This window comes from Choloepus didactylus, assembly GCF_015220235.1.
Source record: "Choloepus didactylus isolate mChoDid1 chromosome 25 unlocalized genomic scaffold, mChoDid1.pri SUPER_25_unloc2, whole genome shotgun sequence".
NCBI lineage: Eukaryota > Metazoa > Chordata > Mammalia > Pilosa > Megalonychidae > Choloepus > Choloepus didactylus.
In genome coordinates this window covers 3,736,869-3,755,397 of record NW_023637607.1, presented here as the reverse complement: position 1 = coordinate 3,755,397, position 18,529 = coordinate 3,736,869, and the positions used below count along the sequence as shown (strand labels likewise).

General features: G+C 45.3%; 1 protein-coding gene across 2 annotated transcripts in view; it reads left to right on the top strand.

Moving 5' to 3' along the window:
- INSR (insulin receptor) overlaps nt 1-18,529 on the top strand; it is a 144,068-nt gene that overhangs the window by 87,753 nt on the left and 37,786 nt on the right. For both annotated transcript variants that reach the window (XM_037824514.1, XM_037824515.1), the window contains exons 3-7: nt 6,748-7,069; nt 11,561-11,709; nt 12,924-13,068; nt 16,698-16,912; nt 18,158-18,284. In XM_037824514.1, the coding sequence (XP_037680442.1) occupies nt 6,748-7,069; nt 11,561-11,709; nt 12,924-13,068; nt 16,698-16,912; nt 18,158-18,284 (958 nt within the window). The remainder of the gene's footprint in view (nt 1-6,747; nt 7,070-11,560; nt 11,710-12,923; nt 13,069-16,697; nt 16,913-18,157; nt 18,285-18,529) is intronic.

Here is an 18,529-nt window from a genome sequence, read left to right as displayed (position 1 = left end):
TTTTCTTAAAAAAAACTTTTATTTTGATAACATATATGCAACCCCAAATTTCCTACTTTAACCACCTTCAAATGTACTGTCCAGTGCTATTAATTGCTTTCACAATATTGTGCAGCCATCACCACCATCCATCATCCCAACTTTTTTCTATCATCTCAAACAGAAACTCTGAACCCCTAAAGCAACACCCCCCCCCAACCCTCTTCCTCCCACCAGGTCCCTGGTAACCTACCTCTGTCTTTATGAAATTTGCTGCTTCTAGGTTTTTCATATAAGCAAGCTCATACAATATTGGTCTTTTTTGTGTCTGGCTTATTTCACTCAGTATGATGTTTTTAAGGTTCAGCCATGTTATAGTGTGCATGTATCAGAACTTCTTTCCTTTTTACGCTGAGTGATATTCCCTAGTAGGTACATACCTCATTTTGTTTATCCATTCATCTGTTGACGGACACTTGAGTTGCTTCCATCTCTTGGCAATTGTGAGTAATGCTGCTGTGAACATTGGTATGCAAATATCTGTTTAAGTCCCTGCTTTCAACTTGTTGTGATAAATACCAAGGTGTGGGATTGCCAGGTCATATGATAATTCTATGTTCAACTTTCTGAGGAACTGCCAAACTAATTTCCACAGTGGCTACACCATTTTACATTCCCACCAACAATGGTATAAGGGTGTGCCACTTAGCTTTTAACTTTGGATCTGACAAGTTGGTAATTTTAATTTGGATGTAATTTAGAGCTTATTCAGAAGAGTGACAAGAATTGTACCTGGATTCAGCAGTTGCTTACATTTTGCCCTTTTGTATATTATCTCCTTAATCAATATGCATACACAAATATACATACTAATTTTTTTCTGAACCATTTGAAATTAAGTTGCCGCGTGATGTCCCTTTACCCTTTAATTCTTATGTGAGGGTTTCATCAGAACAAGAAAATTCTCTTACACAACCACAGGACAATGATCAAAACCAGGAAATTAACATCAAAACAATACTTTTCTCTAATCCACAGTTCTTCATAGAGATCTGATCATTTGTCTTCATATTGTTCTCCATGGATATTTTTCTCTTCCCGGTTCAGCCTCCAATCCAGGATCACACTGTGCATTTAGTTGCTGTGTCTCTTTAGTCTCCTTTAATCTGAACAGTTTCTTAGTTTTCTGAAATTTTTGAAGTGTGCAGGCTGGTTGTTTTGTACAATTCCCTCAAGTTGGGTGCTTCATCTTTGGGAGGAAGACTACACACGTGTTGCACCCTGCTCAATAGGGTCCCTTCCTTTGCTTTGAACTGTTTCCCTTAGATGCATTGGCATTTCTGCAGCTAACTCTCTTAAGGAGGCGTCCTTTAGTGTGTAGCATCATACCTACTTGAGAGGGTCTCCCCAGGGGATTCTGACCCAGCCACAGCCTTGCTGCTCTGCCAGCTTATTTAGATTTAATTGCATGCTGGGGGCTGTTGAAATTTTAGTAAGAATTGGGAGGAAATTGGAACATGCAGACTGTCTTAGTTTGCCAGGGCTGCTATGACAGATACCACACTCGGGTTGTTGGAACAACAGAAATTTATCGGCTCCCAGTTTCGGTGGCTGGAAGTCCGAAATCAAGGCATCGGCAAGGCCGTGCTTTCTCCCGGAGTCTGCAGTGTTCTGTGCTGTCTTGTAGCAATTCTTGGGATTCCTTTGTCACATGGCGATATCCTGATCTCCTCCCATGTTTTTCTGACTTCCGACTTTTTTTTTAAACCTTTTTTTAATTGTGAAATATAACATATGTACATAAAAGTGCTAACATTCAAAGTATGATTTACCAAGTAGTTACATAGGGAATTTCAAAGAATGTTATAGGTTACAGTTCCACACTTGGAGTTATTTCCTTATTGTGACACACACACACACACATATATATAGAAAGGTGATAACTTTCAAAGTACAATTTAATGAGTAGCTATAGAGCAAATTTCAAAGAATGTTGTGGGTTACAGTTCCACCATTTCAGTTATTTCCTTTGAGCTATTACAATATCTTAGCAACTATAAAAAAGTAAATAAATAAAAATAAACATTTATATAAAGATTCAGTATTTGTAATACTTTATTACATCCTATCTTGTCTGTTGCTGCACCTTCCTCTGGTTTAATCACTTTCTTGATCTTCAGGGATGTCTAGACAGTACATCCTAACTTGTTCATGTTGAAAAGGGGTATTGACATTATGGGGAAGGGGGCTGCATCTGATTGATGTTCTTGAAGAGGCTACTGCTTCTGGGTTTTAGGACTTATCTGGCATTGGAATACTCTGGAGGATTTAAGTTTCTGAAAAATAAATTTAGTGAGTGGAACTTTCATAGAGTCTCAGGTAGGGAACAGGGTATTCTTTAGGGTTTGGGGGACTACTGTTTGATTTGGTCTTGTCCTTCTATGCCCATTTGGCATATCTAGCTGAAACTTGCATAGGAGTGACCTCCAGGACTCTTGACTCTATTTGAATTCTCTTAGCCACTGAAACCTTATTTTATTGACTTTCTTTTCCCCCTTACGGTCAAGGAGACATTCTCAATCCCTGAATGCCATGGCCAGGCTCATTCCTGGAATCCATGTCCCATGTCTCCAGGGAGACTCACTCACCTGGGACAGGCTTTTGATAAGTAATCCAGTAATTGGATTAGGACCCACCCTAATTTGGTTGGGCCACATATAAATAGAATTTTAGGAGATTCTATTAAAAAAATGAGTCCACACCTTAACTCACCATACATTTTCCTATTTGCAAATGAGTTCACACTCCTGGGAACATGGATTAAGAAAATGTCTTTTTTTGGGGGTAAATAATTCAATCTACCATCCCTCCTCTCCCAAGGAGGCTTTGAGATAAACAGAAGGTGGGAAGGTTGGGGGTTGGGGGGAGTGCTGGTTCTTGTGGTCTCGGGGGAGGCCTGGCTAGATAGTCCCTACAGACTTGGCATGGGCTTGTCCTGGGCACGTGACGGCTTCCGAATGGCATTTCCAGAAGGGCCGCCATCTTCTCTGGCAGAAGCAGCCTCTCCTGGGGTGGCACTCTGTGGTGTTTCTGTTCTAAGCCAGTGTGGCAGGGGCTGTCACCCAGGCTCCTTTGATGTCTCCAAGGGGAGAAGGGAGAGGGAAGTCAGCCGCTTCTCCATCGGGTCCGCTTTTTAAAGTCTCACACAAGTGGTTTTCATGGTCCAGAGGCAGCCATGTTCTGTGGCTCCTTCACTTCACTTTCTGACCCCTTCCTGCCCTGGGTGTCTGGTCTTCCCCTGGATCCAAGTTCCCCCCAACAAACTCCGAGGGATTGGTTTGAGGAAAGGGGGGTACAGGAACCTTCTCTCCCTGTTCTAAAGGGAATACTGGCCTCCCTGGGCACTATTTCTGTTAAATAAGATAAAGTACTTGGAACAGGGTGGGGGAGCACTGGAATTGCTTAGAGTTATCAATGTCTAATTTTCAAAAAGCTAAAAGCGTGGTTCTTGTGTTTAAAAAAAAAAAAAAGAAAAAGAAAAAAGGAAAGAACGTGTATCAGAGATGGATTTAACCCATGGTGAGGGGACCAGCAGGATGGTAAAACTGAAATAAGATTGCAAAGTTAGAGCAAGACTGCTGACTGTTCTGCAGGGCAATGAAACTGTAACCTTTGGTGGTTGGCTTTTCTTCTGGACAAAATGATCTACAACATATCCATCCATTTAACATGGGACTCCCTAGATTCTGGATCCTAATAGAAAATATAGTAAGTCAGTAGCAGGTACATTGCACTAGAACAGGGATTGATTGGCAGAGCACAGCCTGGGGCAGGCAGACCAAATCCAGCTCATAACCTTTATTTATTTTTGTAAATAAAGTTTTATTGGCTCCAGTCACGGCTGTTCATTGACGTGATGTTGGTTGCTGCTTTCACTCCACAGCGGCAGAGTTATATTTGCAGCAGATCCCACATGGCCCGCCAAGTCTGTTATTGGCCTTGTGATCCTTTACAGAAACAGTTTGCCAACCTCTAGTGAGAATTAGATAATCCTCAGGTGGTTCCCGTGTGACGCTCTGCGGTCAGCCTTTTGCCTTGTTCCCAAGTGTTGGATAATGTCCCTTAGCACTGCCAGGCCGGAAGGCTTGTGTGTTTGGGAAATGTTTGTTAGGCCTTCTCTGACGCCTCTTTTGAATGAAAAGTCTGACCCTCAGATGCAGTCCCAGCCCAGGAAATCAGCCCCTTCCTGCCTACATGTGCTCTCCAAGAGGGCAGGTCTTTATGGATCCTAGAGAATTGTTGTCTGCCTTATTGCTTCCTGCGATTGAGTTTCAGCCTTCAGGTCCCTGCAGACAGATCAGATGATAACGCTAATATACTCCAGAGGCTAGCTTACACAAGGATACAGTGTGATTTATGAAAGAATCCAGCGCTCTACCTACGTAATCCCAACGACATTCAGTGGGAGATAGTAAATATTATCATCCCTGTTTTATGGACAAGAAAACCAAGGCTGTTGTGTATTCTTTAAAGAACTCTTTATGCCATGCCCTTTGGGAAGTGGGGGCTGTGTTCCCAAACCTGAAGGCACGTCACCTCACCCGCTCGGCATGGAGGCTATAGATGGCCTGTTATTCTTTGGACCCAGGAATGGAAGAGTCAAACCCCAAAGATGGAGGTGCTGGCCTTGGCACACACGCTAAGGTTTGCATGTAATTTTCCAGGGTTTTCGTGGACCTCCTGCAACTGGAAATTCTTGGTATGAATTCTTGAGTCACTGGCTAAAATCTGGGGACTCAGAATGGCTTTCTGTCTATCTGATTGAACACATTTACTGAGCTCCTACTGGGTGCCAGGCCCTGTTGTAGGTGCGGATATGTTGGGGGTGGACATGAAAGGTGCAAGTGCAGGGGATGGAGCAAACATGGCCTTTTCTGCTAGCGGGACATTCAACAAGTAACCCAGATCATTTTCAAGAGTGATAAGAGCTGTAAGAAAAATGTAATCGTTAGTGTGTTAGAATATGACTTGACGAGGAGGGTGTGACTTGCACTCAGGAGGTTAGGAAAGGTCTTTCCAAGGAGTTGAGACCTCAAGGATGAGAAGGAGGCAGTCATGGGGGGTGGGGTGAGAAGGAGGGTGCCCCAGCCACAAAGGACAGCAGGTGCAAAGGTCCTGAGGTGGGACCAAGCCTGGATGTGTGAGGGGCAGAAAAGAGGGCAGGGGGAAGGGCTCAGAGAGGCTGGCAGGAATCAGACCACATGGGGCCTGTAGTCCTTGACAAGGAGTTTTGTTTTATTTTTGAAGCCTGAGCTGTCCAGTGCAAGAGCCACCAATTACAATGGTGATTGAAATTAAAATGGAAATGAAAATGAAATAAAATGGATTGGAAAGTTTGCTGCCACAATCACAGAGCATGAGGATTTAGAATAAATAACTCTCTCCAATTTCCAAACTGTGCAGGGAGTGAGAGAAGGAAGTGCCTCTGGGAACAGGCTTTGCACACGGGAAGCCGTCCCTCTGCAGATGAGTTTGCAGACAACTGGGGAAGGGCCGGTCGGGTCAGGGAGGCCCTGAGCAGATGCCAAGGGACCAAGTCAGGGGGTAATTAGGGAGCAATGAGTAGTGAGCCATCTGGAGAAATGGGGTATGTGATATGTGGCAAGGGGACATGTGACAAAGGGATAGGGGACAACTGCAGTTGCATCAATAATAAAACTTCCTTCAGACACAAGGTTTATGCGCAAGCCCTGACTCCCCACTTGGAGAGCACTCACCTTCCTTCCCACTCATTATCTCCTTGTCGTCCCCTCAGGTCAGAGCAGAAACGTCACCTCTGCGTGTTTAGGTGGCTAACGTCTCTCCTCCGTTACACCCTGTTCTCCCAAAGGCAGGGTCTACGGCTGCCTTGTTCCCGCAGTGACTGCAACATCTAGATCAGTACATTGGCAAATGTCTGTTGAAGCAAGAAATGGCTTTTGGGCCAGTGACTTAACCACTCTGTGCCTTGGTTTCCCCATTTGTAAAACAGAGAAAAGGGAGATAACCTATTTTATAATGGTGGTGCATTGGTGTGCTGGAGCCAGCTAGCCAGAGCCAGTGATGAAATCTTTAGGAAATTTGCCAGCTGGTTGTTAAGCACAGCTGTTACTAAAAATTAAATTATATAAGCTTATTACACAAATTATATTAAAAGCAAAGTTAAGGCATACCCCAAATTCACCACTTTCTAATTATCTTCATTTTACTCTGACTGCATTTTACAATTTATGCTTTTGAGGTTTTTCGCTAAGGTTGTATCCACATGTGCAAATAGTATACAACCATGTGTCACTGGGAATCTTACACTAGCTCCCTGTTCAGTGACATAGCATCAGGAACTTGAAATCAGCCACGGTACAAGTATTTACACTATGGAAATTGGCAGATGCTACAACCTCACCCCTTAACCTGAGGTGGTTGGTAATTTATAAGCACACCACTGATTCTGGGGCTTAAATGAGTTAATAGACATGCCTCGAGTATGTGTCAGTGCTGTAGAAGTGGTGGCTCTCATTGTTATTATTTTGCTTGGCTTTCACTCTTCGGTCCAGTAGCATTTTGAGGTCCATCTGGGAATCTTCCAGGATTGCTGCATGTGCAAACACAATCTGAGCAGAGCTATTGACCAGCTGTGTTCTCATTCTCCCTCCCTCCCTCTTTCTCTCTCTCCCTCTCTCCCTCTCTCCCTCTCTTCCTCTCTCTCTCTCTCTCTCTGTCTGTCTCCAGTTTGCCCGACCATCTGCAAGTCGCATGGCTGCACTGCCGAAGGCCTCTGCTGCCACAGTGAGTGCCTGGGCAACTGCTCAGAGCCCGATGACCCCACCAAGTGCGTGGCCTGCCGCAACTTCTACCTGGATGGCAGGTGTGTGGAGAGCTGCCCGCCACCCTTCTACCACTTCCAGGACTGGCGCTGCGTGAACTTCAGCTTCTGCCAGGACCTGCACAACAAATGCAAGAACTCACGGAGGCAGGGCTGCCACCAGTACGTCATTCACAACAACAAGTGCATCCCCGAGTGCCCCTCCGGGTACACGATGAATTCCAGCAAGTGAGTCTTGGGTGGCTGTTGGTGGGGAGACAAGATGGGGTGGTGAAGAGGGGAAGGACCATGTGATTGATGGTGATGGCAGTGCCATTTGTTAACCCCACATGAAAACTCAAGAGTTAGGGAGCTGCTGCTGACTGAGTGACATGCTTGGGTCTCTCAGATGCTGTTTTGCCTCATTTTTTTGGTCCTGTGCTTTAGAGCAGGAGTTGGCAAACTTGTTCTCTAAAGGGCCAGATGGTAAAATATTTTTGGCTTTGCAAGCCACATGGTTACTTCACTCTGCCATTTTAGAACAAAAATCGTAACTATAGATAATAGGTAAACAAATGGGAGTGTCTGGGTTCCAGTAAAACTTTATTTACAAAATCAGGCAGGGGGCCAGATTTGGCCCGTGGACTGGAGTTTACTAACCCCTGCTTTAGAGGATTGACTAGATTGCTGGGAAATGAATCAGTATTGTAAATTGCCTCTGTCTAAGTGGCAGGATGGCGATTCTAGTCCTTGTTTTAGCCATGATAACTAGAATTCTAGCTTCTGCACAAGGCCAGCCTTTCCATTTTAGCCTTAATCCTCTCTCCTTCCTTGAGCCTATACTTTCCTGATGTGTAAGTTATCTCATCCCCTAGGTGTTAACACCTCAGCCAGCTCAGACCACCTCTAACCCTCCAGCATCCCCCGAACATCATTAGCTGTCACATAAACTGGCTGATCATTGAGAGATTGCAAGGGCTATGGTCCCTGGCAATAAAATGGTTTGTTTCAGGGCAGGGTCCCTGCAAATAGTCACAGAGAGAAATTTGCCAGCAAGGGGGTTGAATGGGGAGAGTTCTTGGGAGCATCACCCATGAGGGATGGGGGAGGCAGGGCTGGGCATAAGAAGTTGAGCTGTGTGTGATGCAGTCGCAACAAAGGCCTCAGCTGATCCTTTGGGGAGCTTTGGAGCTGGGATGGCCCTGCAGAGATATCCTGGATTGAGATACAGGGACAAAGCTCTTGTACTCTGGGTTGACCAGTTACCATGATGTGCTACACTCATAGCCAGGGGTGCAGCATCTCTGAGATCAGTTCCCTGAGAGGGACTCAGCAGTGGGTGACACTCCCTGCAGCCTCCACCTGGAAATTGAGGGATCTGGGTGCTACATCAGAGCACCCACCCAGCAGGGTCATTGATGATGGCCAGGGATAAATGGCTTTCCTTTGGCTCCAGACCTGCTGTGCCACAACAATGCTGTGGCTTGTTCCACCATGTCAGTTGGGGCTCCAACTCTGGAAGAAGGGATATGCTTTCCTTGGCTCTGTCTTTTTAGAAGTGACAGTGGATGTCATCTTTAAACTCAGTTCCTAGAGCAGGGTTTCTCATCCTTGGCACTGCAGACATTTGGGGCTAGATAATCATTTGGGTGGGGGTGGGGGGGTGCATTGTAGGATGTTGAGCAGCATCCCTGGCTTCTGCCCACTCAATGCCAGTAGCAATTCCTCTGTCTCCCAGTTGTAACAACCAAAAACGTCTCCAGATATTGCTAAGAATGCCCTCTGGGGCAGAATCTCTCTGCTGGAGGACTGCTGCCTTATCCTGAGCCCAGTGTGTAGAGAATGTGCTTGTCTCACTTTTGCTGGGATTTGCTTTGGAACAAAAGTCCTTGGTAAACTCCCAGGTTTCCCCTAGAATCCTCTGCATCTACTTTCCTGTCCTTATGTGTTGTACCAAGAATTGTAGCTGAGGCTTTTCATGTTTTCCCCGTTCTGGAGCTAGACTCCATGTGATGAGGTTATCCCAGAACATACTGTCTCAAAGAGGAAGAGACTTACATCTCGATTAACCTCACGCCTTTGTTGGTTTTTGAAGGATGATGCCATTGAACCATTTCCTACCATCTGGGTGGAAATAGCAGGTTTTCTCTCTTCAGCTGTGAGTCAGATTTCCTACGTGCGTTGCAGGCTTTTTGTTCATCTTGTTAGCTTCTTAAATCAGCTGTTTTGGCCTCTTGGGGCCATAAACTGAGTTAAAAAATCTGTTTCCTGGTTTTTGTGTTGAGGCTTTAAAAAAACACAACAAAACAACACAAAACAAATCAGAAACAGACGCAAGTAGAAGGGCCTTGGAGCTGATCTGCTTGCGTAAAAAATCTTCCTCTTCAGGCTTGAGAATTAGTCAAGCGAGAGTGTTCTGGTGGGAAATTTTATTTCCTGGGATGGGAAGGGTGGGAAGGAAAACAATTTTTATTTCAGCTCTTTGAGCCTCTTTTCCAGTGTTTGTTAAGCCTGCAAGTACAAGATGTTTTGTTTGATTCATTTTTGATAAAACCTATCAAGTGGCTTTGTAGACTAAAAATAAGCTCTGTAAGTCACCTCTGCATGTCAGATGAACCTATTTTTTTTTTTTTTTTGCCAGTTTATCAGGAAGGTGGGAAAATGACTATATTCTTTTTGATTTCTTTTTTTTTTTTTTTACCCACGTTTGAAATAGAGTATGATTGACTCCTGGTGTGGATGTTTGTTTAAAAGATATTGGCTTTAAATAAAAGGCATTTGAACCTCTCTAAACTAATACTAAAGAAATACTGTAGGCTCCTTTGATGTTGGAGCTGATGGTGCTTTGGGCCTTAGAAGTGAAACCCCAGGAAAGTGACAGCGCGTCTCACAAAGCTTGGGATCTTTACTGAAAGCAGGCAGAAAGAGGATGCCAGTGATCACTTATTGTTGCATGTTTTTACTCTATAGGGTTTTTTTAATTTAATGTTTTTCTTCTGAAACATTTTATTTTATTTTATGAAAGACATTAATAAAATACTGCTTTATGGCTGTTGCAGTCTGTGAAAGAGTGTACCGTTACTTTTTCCAATGTGACTTGGTATCAAATAGGTCCATATATATTTTCTTTCATCCTCCTGGCTTATCTAGGAAATAGCTTTTGGCATATTCAAATTAGAGGTCTAGGAACCCACAGGGATTTAGTAAAAGTCCTCTTCATCTGTGGTCACCCCAAAATACCTGACTAGAGCAGTTGGGAACTGTTTGCTGAGCAGAAGAGGACTCTTCTCTGCAGATTCTGGGGTGAATGTTAAATTTGCGATGGGTGCAGGGCTTCCGTGAGGAGGGTGGATAACGTAAAATCTAGGAGTTACCTTGGACTCTGTCTTGCCCCGGCTCCTTCCAACATCCCAACCACCAATTACGTGTTAACCTGGTGTCTCCAATCTGTCTGCTTCCCCATCTGTTCCAGTGTCATTCGGGCACAGCCACCTTCCACCATCTCCTCGCTTATCTTCCGGCTTCCATTCTAGCCAACGTCAGCCAAAGGGAACCTTTAGAAACGGTCATCCGATCTTGCCCACGTCCCTGCTTAAAACCCTCCTTCTTGCTTTTAGATATAAATCCAAATGCCTTGCTATGGCAAGATCTCATTTCATTCCTGTCTCCTTCTCGTCCGTTTCCAGCTACGTGAGCTGACCTGCTTTCCCTTCTAACTCACTGAGTTCATTCCTTCCTCTGTGTCTTTGCACTGGCTGTTTCCTCCAGACTGCTCTGCCCCTTGGTCTCTGGCTGGCCGGCTGATTCTCCTTATGTCCAGGTGGCAGCTTGTTTCACCTCCCCAAAGAAGCTCTCTCTGCCTGAATTAGCCATCCAGCCAATCTCTGGCACATTACTCTTATTTTAACTTATTTCATGACATTTATCACTAGCTGATATTTTTATTGTAAATGTAATTGTTGTTTTCTCCCTACAACTGTCAGTTTCATGAGTGTATCAGTTAGCTCTGGCTGCATAACAAACCACCCCCAAACGTAGTGGGTTTTATTTAAAACAGCAATAGTTTATTCTTTCTAGTGATTCTGTGGGAGGACTCCTGGTTCATTGGGCTGGTTTAGGATAGCTGGGAGGCCAGGGGCCCTCTCTATATCGTCTCTCATCCTCCAACAGGTGGGTTCGGGCTTCTTCACATGGTAATCTTGGTGTCCCCAGCAGCCGGGAAGGGTGTACCCCAATGCGCAGGCACTTTTCAAGCCCTTGCTTGGGTCACATTTGCTAATTATCCAAAGCAGGTCATATGGCCTAGTGCAGATTTGAGGAGTTGGGAAATAGATGGGAGAGGCTGCATAGAACTTGTGGCTATTTGTAACCTCCCACAGGGAAATCAGATGGTCTGTTTCATTCACCCATGTGTGCCTATAGCTTAGAACAGGGAAGGCATTTTTTGTTGTCATGCTGGGATGGGAGTGAGGGCTACTGGCATTGAGTGGGTAGGGGCTAGAGATGCTGCTCAACATCCTACAATGCACAGGACGGTGCAGCCATGACAAAGACTGGCCCAAACCCTCATGTCACTAGTGCCAAGGTTGAGAAGCCTGAACTTAGGGTAACAGCCTATGTCCGGTCACTTAGGATCTTTTGCAGGGTTCTGTGTCTGCTGTGTGGGAGGGGACCTGTGTGCCCAGGGTTCTGGCTTGCTTCCTGCCCACCCTGATCCCTCTTGCTGTGTTCCATCCTCAGCCTCATGTGCACCCCATGCTTGGGACCCTGCCCTAAGGTCTGCCACCTCCTGGAAGGGGAGAAGACTATCGACTCGGTGACGTCCGCCCAGGAGCTCCGAGGGTGCACCGTCGTCAATGGGAGTCTGATCATCAACATCCGAGGAGGAAGTGAGTTCTCTGGGGTGGGGCTGCTGGGGACTGCGTTCCCTGTGAGTGGCAAATGCAGAGGGAACACAGCCATGCTGAGAACTCTCTGACGGTTGGGCAAAGAGAACTAAACTTACATTCTGATTCTCACTTACAAAAACAACTTCAGTATCATCGATTGGTAGTTTTCCGATTATGGGACTCCCCTGAGGAGTTTGCTTAAAAAAAATAAACCCACCAAAAATGGCATATAAGAGCCTATACCTGGCTTCATCCCTGGAGATTCTCATTTTCCAGGTTTGGAGTTGGGGTTTCCAGGAATTTGCATTTGCATTTTTAACAAGCAGGCGACGTGTTCTGTTGCAGAGCTGCAGATCACGTTTCAAGAAATACTGTCATACAGAGAATTTATAGAATGAAAGAATTCAAAGGGCATTTAGAGTTACCCGGTTCACCTTTTCTTTAAAAAAAAAAAAAAGAAATACTGTCATAGACAACAATGCTGTCATGTTTATAGCAAACATTTATCGAATACTCACAATGAGCAAGGCAAAGACCTTGCTGTTGATAGAGCTTACAAATAAGCAAATCAATGTATAATACAAACTCAGGTAGGAAAGCAAAGAAAGGTAACAGATGGAGCAGGGGTCAGGAGCCAGATAGTAAATATTTTAGGTTTTGTGGACTGTACAAAAAACAGCTCTGCTGTTGTAGCATGAAAGCTGCCACGGACAACACGTAAATCAACAGGTCTGGCTGTGTTCCAATAAAATGTTTACAAAAGCAGGTGGCAGGATTGAATTTGGCCATAGTTTGCTGACCCCTGGAATAGAGAATAAAGAGGGTTGCATTTTAGAGAAATTTTTGGTCTGGGAAGGGATGCTTTGAGATGGTGCTAGAGCAAGCCAACAAGAGATATAGAGGAAGAATATTCCAGATAAAGAAGTCATCTGGTACAAAGGTCCCGAGGCAGGAGCATGCTTGGCCTCTTTAAGGAAAAATGGGGAGACTGGGTGAGTGAGGTGTTGTAAAAGCTGAGGGAAGCAGTGCTTCCTTATTTAGGAATGTGCAGACTCCGTAGTGAGTACTTCAGATTGTGTACTAAGTCTGACAGGTTTTGAAAAGCGTATGTCAAAATCATTTGCAGCCTGTAGGTCAACTTGTCACCATGGGGAGTTATGGGAAGATGAATATATTTCTGTAGACACTCACCGAATCTTTTCTCCTCTTCCTAGACAATCTGGCAGCTGAGCTAGAGGCCAACCTCGGCCTCATTGAGGAGATTACAGGGTATCTAAAAATCCGCCGATCTTACGCTCTCGTGTCACTTTCTTTCTTCCGGAAGTTACGTGTGATTCGAGGAGAGACCCTGGAAGTTGGGTTTGTACACCTTATTCTGTGTTTGTGGCTGTCTTAGTTTGCCTGAGCTTTGATGACAAACGCTACACGAGGGGTTGGCTTGAACAATGGGAATTTATCAGCTGATGGTTTTGAGGCTAGGAGAAGTTCAAAATAGAGGCATTAGCAAGATGATGCTTTCTCTCCAAAGGAAGTAACATTCTAGCACTGGCTGCTTGCAGTCCTTGGGGTTCCTTGGCTTGTCTTCCTGCTTTGCATCATATGGTGATGTCCTCTGCTTTCTCTTCTGGGTTCCCTTGACTTCCAGCTTCCGGCTCCCTCCTGTGGCTTTCTCTGTGTCAGAATTTCTTCTGCCTATAAAGGACTCCAGGACTCTGGATGGAGGCCCACTCTCATTCACTTGGGCCACACGTTAACTAAAATTACATCTTCAAGAGGTCCTATTTACAATGGGTTCACACTCACAGGAATGTGGATTAAGATTGAGAACATGTCTAAATTGGGGTACACAATTCAATCTGCCGCAGTAGCCCTAACACTAACTAGGAATTTTGTGAATTAAAAATGTTTATGAGTTTTTAAAGCCCCCCAAAAATCTATCAAGAGTATATGCCTGGGAAAACCCTGGGAGGAAGGAACTTGGGTTGGACTGCGTCTAAAGATCCAGCCACGGAAAATGATGTGTCTTTTGCAGTGATGCTGGGGAAACCAGAGGGGGAATGGGCAACCTCCGAACCCTCCAAGGGTGCTGGCTGGAATTTGTTAGCTGTCTGGGCTGCATTGTGAGTCTGAGCATAGCCATCTGAGGGCTACACCCAGGTGTCTTCTCACCCCTTGGCCTTTTTTTTTTAATTCAGTTTTATTGAAATATATTCACATACCATACAATCATCCATGGTATACAATCAACTGTTCACAGTACAATCATATAGTTATGCATTCATCACCACAATCTATTTCTGAATATTTTCCTTATATCAGAAAGAATCAGAATAAGAATAAAAAATAAAAGTAAAAAAAGAACACCCAAACCATCCCCCCCATCCCACTCTATTTGTCATTTAGTTTTTATCCCTATTTTTCTACTCATCCATCCATACACTAGATAAAGGGAGTGTGATCCACAAGGTTTTCACAATCACACTGTCACCCCTTGTAATCTACATTATTATATAATCGTCTTCAGGAGTCCAGACTACTGGGTTGGAGTTTGGTAGTTTCAGGTATTTACTTCTAGCTATTCCAACACATTAAAACCTAAGAGGTGTTATCTATATAGTGCATAAGAATGTCCACCAGAGTGACCTCTCGACTCCATTTGAAATTTCTCAGCCACTGAAACTGTTTCATCTCATTTTGCATCCTCCTTTTGGTCAAGAAGATATTCTCAATCCCATGATGCCAGGTCCAGATTCATCCCTAGGAGTCATTTCCTGCATTGCCAGGGAGATTTACTCCCCTGGGAGTCAGGTCCCATGTATGGGGGAGGGCAGTGAGTTCACTTCCTGAGGTGGCTCAGTTAGAGAGAGAGAGAGCCACATCTGAGCAATGAAGAGATACTCAGGGGGAGACTCTTAGGCACAATTATATGCAAGTTCAGCCTCTCCTTTGCAGTAATGAGCTTCATAAGGGCAAGTCTCACGATCGAGGGCTCGGCACATCAAACCCCCAGTCCTAATGTTTGTGACAACATCAACACCAGTCCAGGTGAGGAAGTCCAACACTTCTGCACCTTCCCCCAGCTCCTTGTCACCTCTTGGCCTTTTGATATTTAGCCCATCTGCTCCTTGTGGAGATTCTCATCTTCTCTGGCTGGTGGGATTCCACTTCTCAGTGGGTTCTCCCTACTCCCTCAATTTCCTTCCTCACTTCCTTCCCAGGATCTCTTTTCTCCACTTGTCTTTAAGAGTTGGGACTCTAGGTTTCCAGTCTTGGTTATCTTGCTGCTGAATTCATCCCACCTGTGCTGAGACCCCGAGCCCTGACTTTTCTCCGCCAGCCATCTCAGGTGACTCCCAGGAGCCTCCAACACCACGTACACAAAGTAGAACTCCCCTCCTTCCCCCAAGCTGCATGTCCTCATTCCTGAGATCCCCTCCCCAGGCCACCAGACTGGAAACCTTGAGGTACCACTGACCTTGTTTCAGTTGGAGAAACAGCAGCATTCCTGACTAGCCATATTTCAGGCAGGTGGGGATTAACTCATAGCAAGAAGTCTGGAGGAAAGTCATCCAGCAGTGCCATGGAGGACTCCGGTTCTTTCTATTTTTATGCTCCTCATGGTCACAAAATGGCTGCCCACGCCCAGCCATCAAGGACCCCAGTTCTTTCCATCTTTCCGTCTAACCATGCTCCTCATGGTTATAATATGGCTGCCCTACTTCCAGCCTCATATATTTGGAAGAGGCAGGAAAAAGGGAAAGGGATAAAGGAACACACCATTGAGACCGTCTCTTAAACAAAACAAAACAAAACGAAACAAAACAAAAAAATGCCTGTAACCTGCCCCCCAACCTCTTCCCTCCAACATTGATTTCTGCTTATATCTCATTGGCCAGAACTGGGTCTTGTGGCTACTTCTAGTCACAAGGGAGGCCAGGAGAGCGAATGCTTGGCTTTTCCAGCCTCTCTAGTAGAGGAAGGTAAGGGAGAAGAGGGCCGTGAATGACTTTTGAGAAGCTTTGAGAAGGAAGCTAAGCCGCTGAAGTGTTGAGACTGCCTTCCCTGATCACTCGTCAGCTCATGTTGATATTTCTGCCATAAATATTTGCTGAAGCTCAGATCGTTCATTTGGATTGTTACCATGGCCTCCTAACTGGCCCTCCTAATCCAGACAAGCACTGTCCAATAGAAATATAATGCAAGTCACATATGTAATTGTAAATGTTCTGGTAGACAGGTTTAAAAACTAAAAAAAAAAAGGAAATTAATTTAAATGATATATTTTATTTAACCTACTTTATCTACAATGTTGTTTCAAAATGTAATCAGTATAAAAAATTATAAAGGAGATCTTTCACATCCACCCGGTGGGATTTTTTTTCTTTTCAGTACAGTTTGGAATAGCCACATTTCAGGTGCTCGGTAGCCACCTGTGGCCAACGAGCCTGGATGCTTCCCTTTTCCCATGCATTGCATGCTGGTGGCCCACTTGTCATTTGAAAACACAGGTGTGATGAAATCACTGTGTTGTTCTAAAACCTTCAATTACCATCCCCCTGCCCTTGAAATGAAGATTACGTGATCTTGGTCTGGCATGCAATGTCTCAGAAGGTTTGGCTCATTGCAACTTTTCCAGCCTTGTTTCTTGTAGGCTCTGGAGCCCAAGAAAGCTACTCTGATCTTCCCCAGGCCAACTTTCTGCTCAGCTGCCTCAGTGTCTTTGATCTTTGCCCTCTGCAAAACCCATATCTCAATCCATCCCAGTCTTCCTCCTCCATGAAGACTTAGCTGAGATACCTTCTCTGCCATGAAGACATCCTCAACTCCCCATTTATTTAAGTGCATGCCAAGCAAGTAGTTAGGACTTGGGGTGCACTGCTGAACAAGATAACTCCAGACAAGGCCCTGCCATCTTGGAGTTGAACTCTACTAGGGAAGACAAGCTGCTGAATAACCGGATGTGTGTTTGTGTGTGTGTGTTTCCCTAGGAACTACTCCTTTTATGCCTTGGACAACCAGAACCTAAGGCAGCTGTGGGACTGGAGCAAACACAACCTCACCATCACTCAGGGGAAACTCTTCTTCCACTATAACCCCAAACTGTGCTTGTCAGAAATCCACAAGATGGAAGAAGTTTCTGGAACCAAAGGGCGCCAGGAGAGGAATGACATTGCTCTGAAGACCAACGGGGACCAGGCATCCTGTAAGTGGTGGACCTGATCATGTGGCTGCCTTCCCCCTTGACCAGCATGCTGGCCCCCAGGGGGTGGGGTGTCACTGCCTGCCAATAACCTAAGACAACTATATGTATGATAAGCTTCCTGAAATACCAAGGGCAGGGATTGCATGTTTTATCTCCACCGAGTACAGTGCTTGATATTTGGAAGGTATCGGCTGAGCATCTTGTGTGCATGCATGGATGAATGAATGAATGAATGAATGGCACTTCCATATATACATATCAGACCTGTCATCATGATCCCTAGGGAAGCAGATGCCAAGATGGTGTGAGAAGTGTAAAAATTGTCTCAGGGGTGATTCCTGTGAAATGAAGGGGAGAAGGAGCTGGAACAGGCAGGAGGAATCTTCGGACAAGTATCTGACCCTGTGAATGAAGAGGCAGAAGGAAGGAGTGGTAGGGAGAGCTGCAGATGGCAGTGCAGTTCCGGGAGTCCCGCCCAGGCAGGGGGACCTCCCAGGCAAAGATCGTCCATAGGAGAGTACCACTTTGCATAGAAATTGCCAGGCCCCTGCTGTGCTGACTGGGGAGAGCCAGGCCTGCCCGCAAATGCTGCAGCAGATCTTGCAAATGCTGTAGCTGGAGGCTGTCAGCTGACTGCACTCCCATGACAGGTTCTCTCTTGAAGGGATATCTGAGTGGTGCCCAAGGCTTCTGTAATATCCTGCTGGAGGATTAGTCCTTACTGCAGGACGTGGTCCAAGCTGTGGGGACAGAGGGGAGGGTGAGAGTGACGTTGGGTTGGAGCTGAAGGGAAGGCTTGCATTCCAGGCCAAAAAGAGGGCTTCAGCTATACCTCTCCAAGCTGCAAGGGTCTGTGTGCTCTCTAAACTCATTTAGCATGTGCTCTTTTGCACTGGAGTTGTACCTACTGACAGGATAGGCTCGAAAGTCCACAAGTAAGACGAGTGTTACTCTTGAAAAATCCTTTCTCCCGTTAATTTATTGGCCAGAGGAGTAGACGGTGTCTGGCAAAGTAATCAGCTTGTATTAGGGGCCGAGTTGCAGGTCCAGCTCTTTCCTTTGAACCCATTTGCACTCAGTGAGATGAGCCATTCACACTGGGAATGAGGCCCATGGTGGGAACAGCAGACTGTCCTCTGCCTTCTCACAGCCTCTCGCGGAGGTGTGGCATCACCCAGCTTTGACCTGAAACAAATCATTCAATACGTTTGGATCCTGTTTTGTTTTTGTTTTTGACTTTTCTAGGTGAAAACGAGTTACTGAAATTTTCCGACATTCGGACGTCTTTTGACAAGATCTTGCTGAGATGGGAGCCCTACTGGCCCCCCGACTTCCGTGACCTCCTGGGATTTATGCTCTTCTACAAAGAGGCGTAAGTAGAAGAGAGAATTAGGGGAGCCACAGAGACCGGGGTCAGCAAGCTCTGGGTCTGGTCTCCCCCACTGGGGTCATCACTAGTCCCCATCTTCCTTATTGAATAAGTATCGTAGGGTTCTTCTTCTCCACCAGGTGATCTGTGTCCCTTTCCATCAAATGTCAGACACCAAAGCAGACCTGTTTCTTTTAAGGTCCAGATTGGCTGATTCCTGTAAAAATATTCCATTCTTTCCCCTCCTG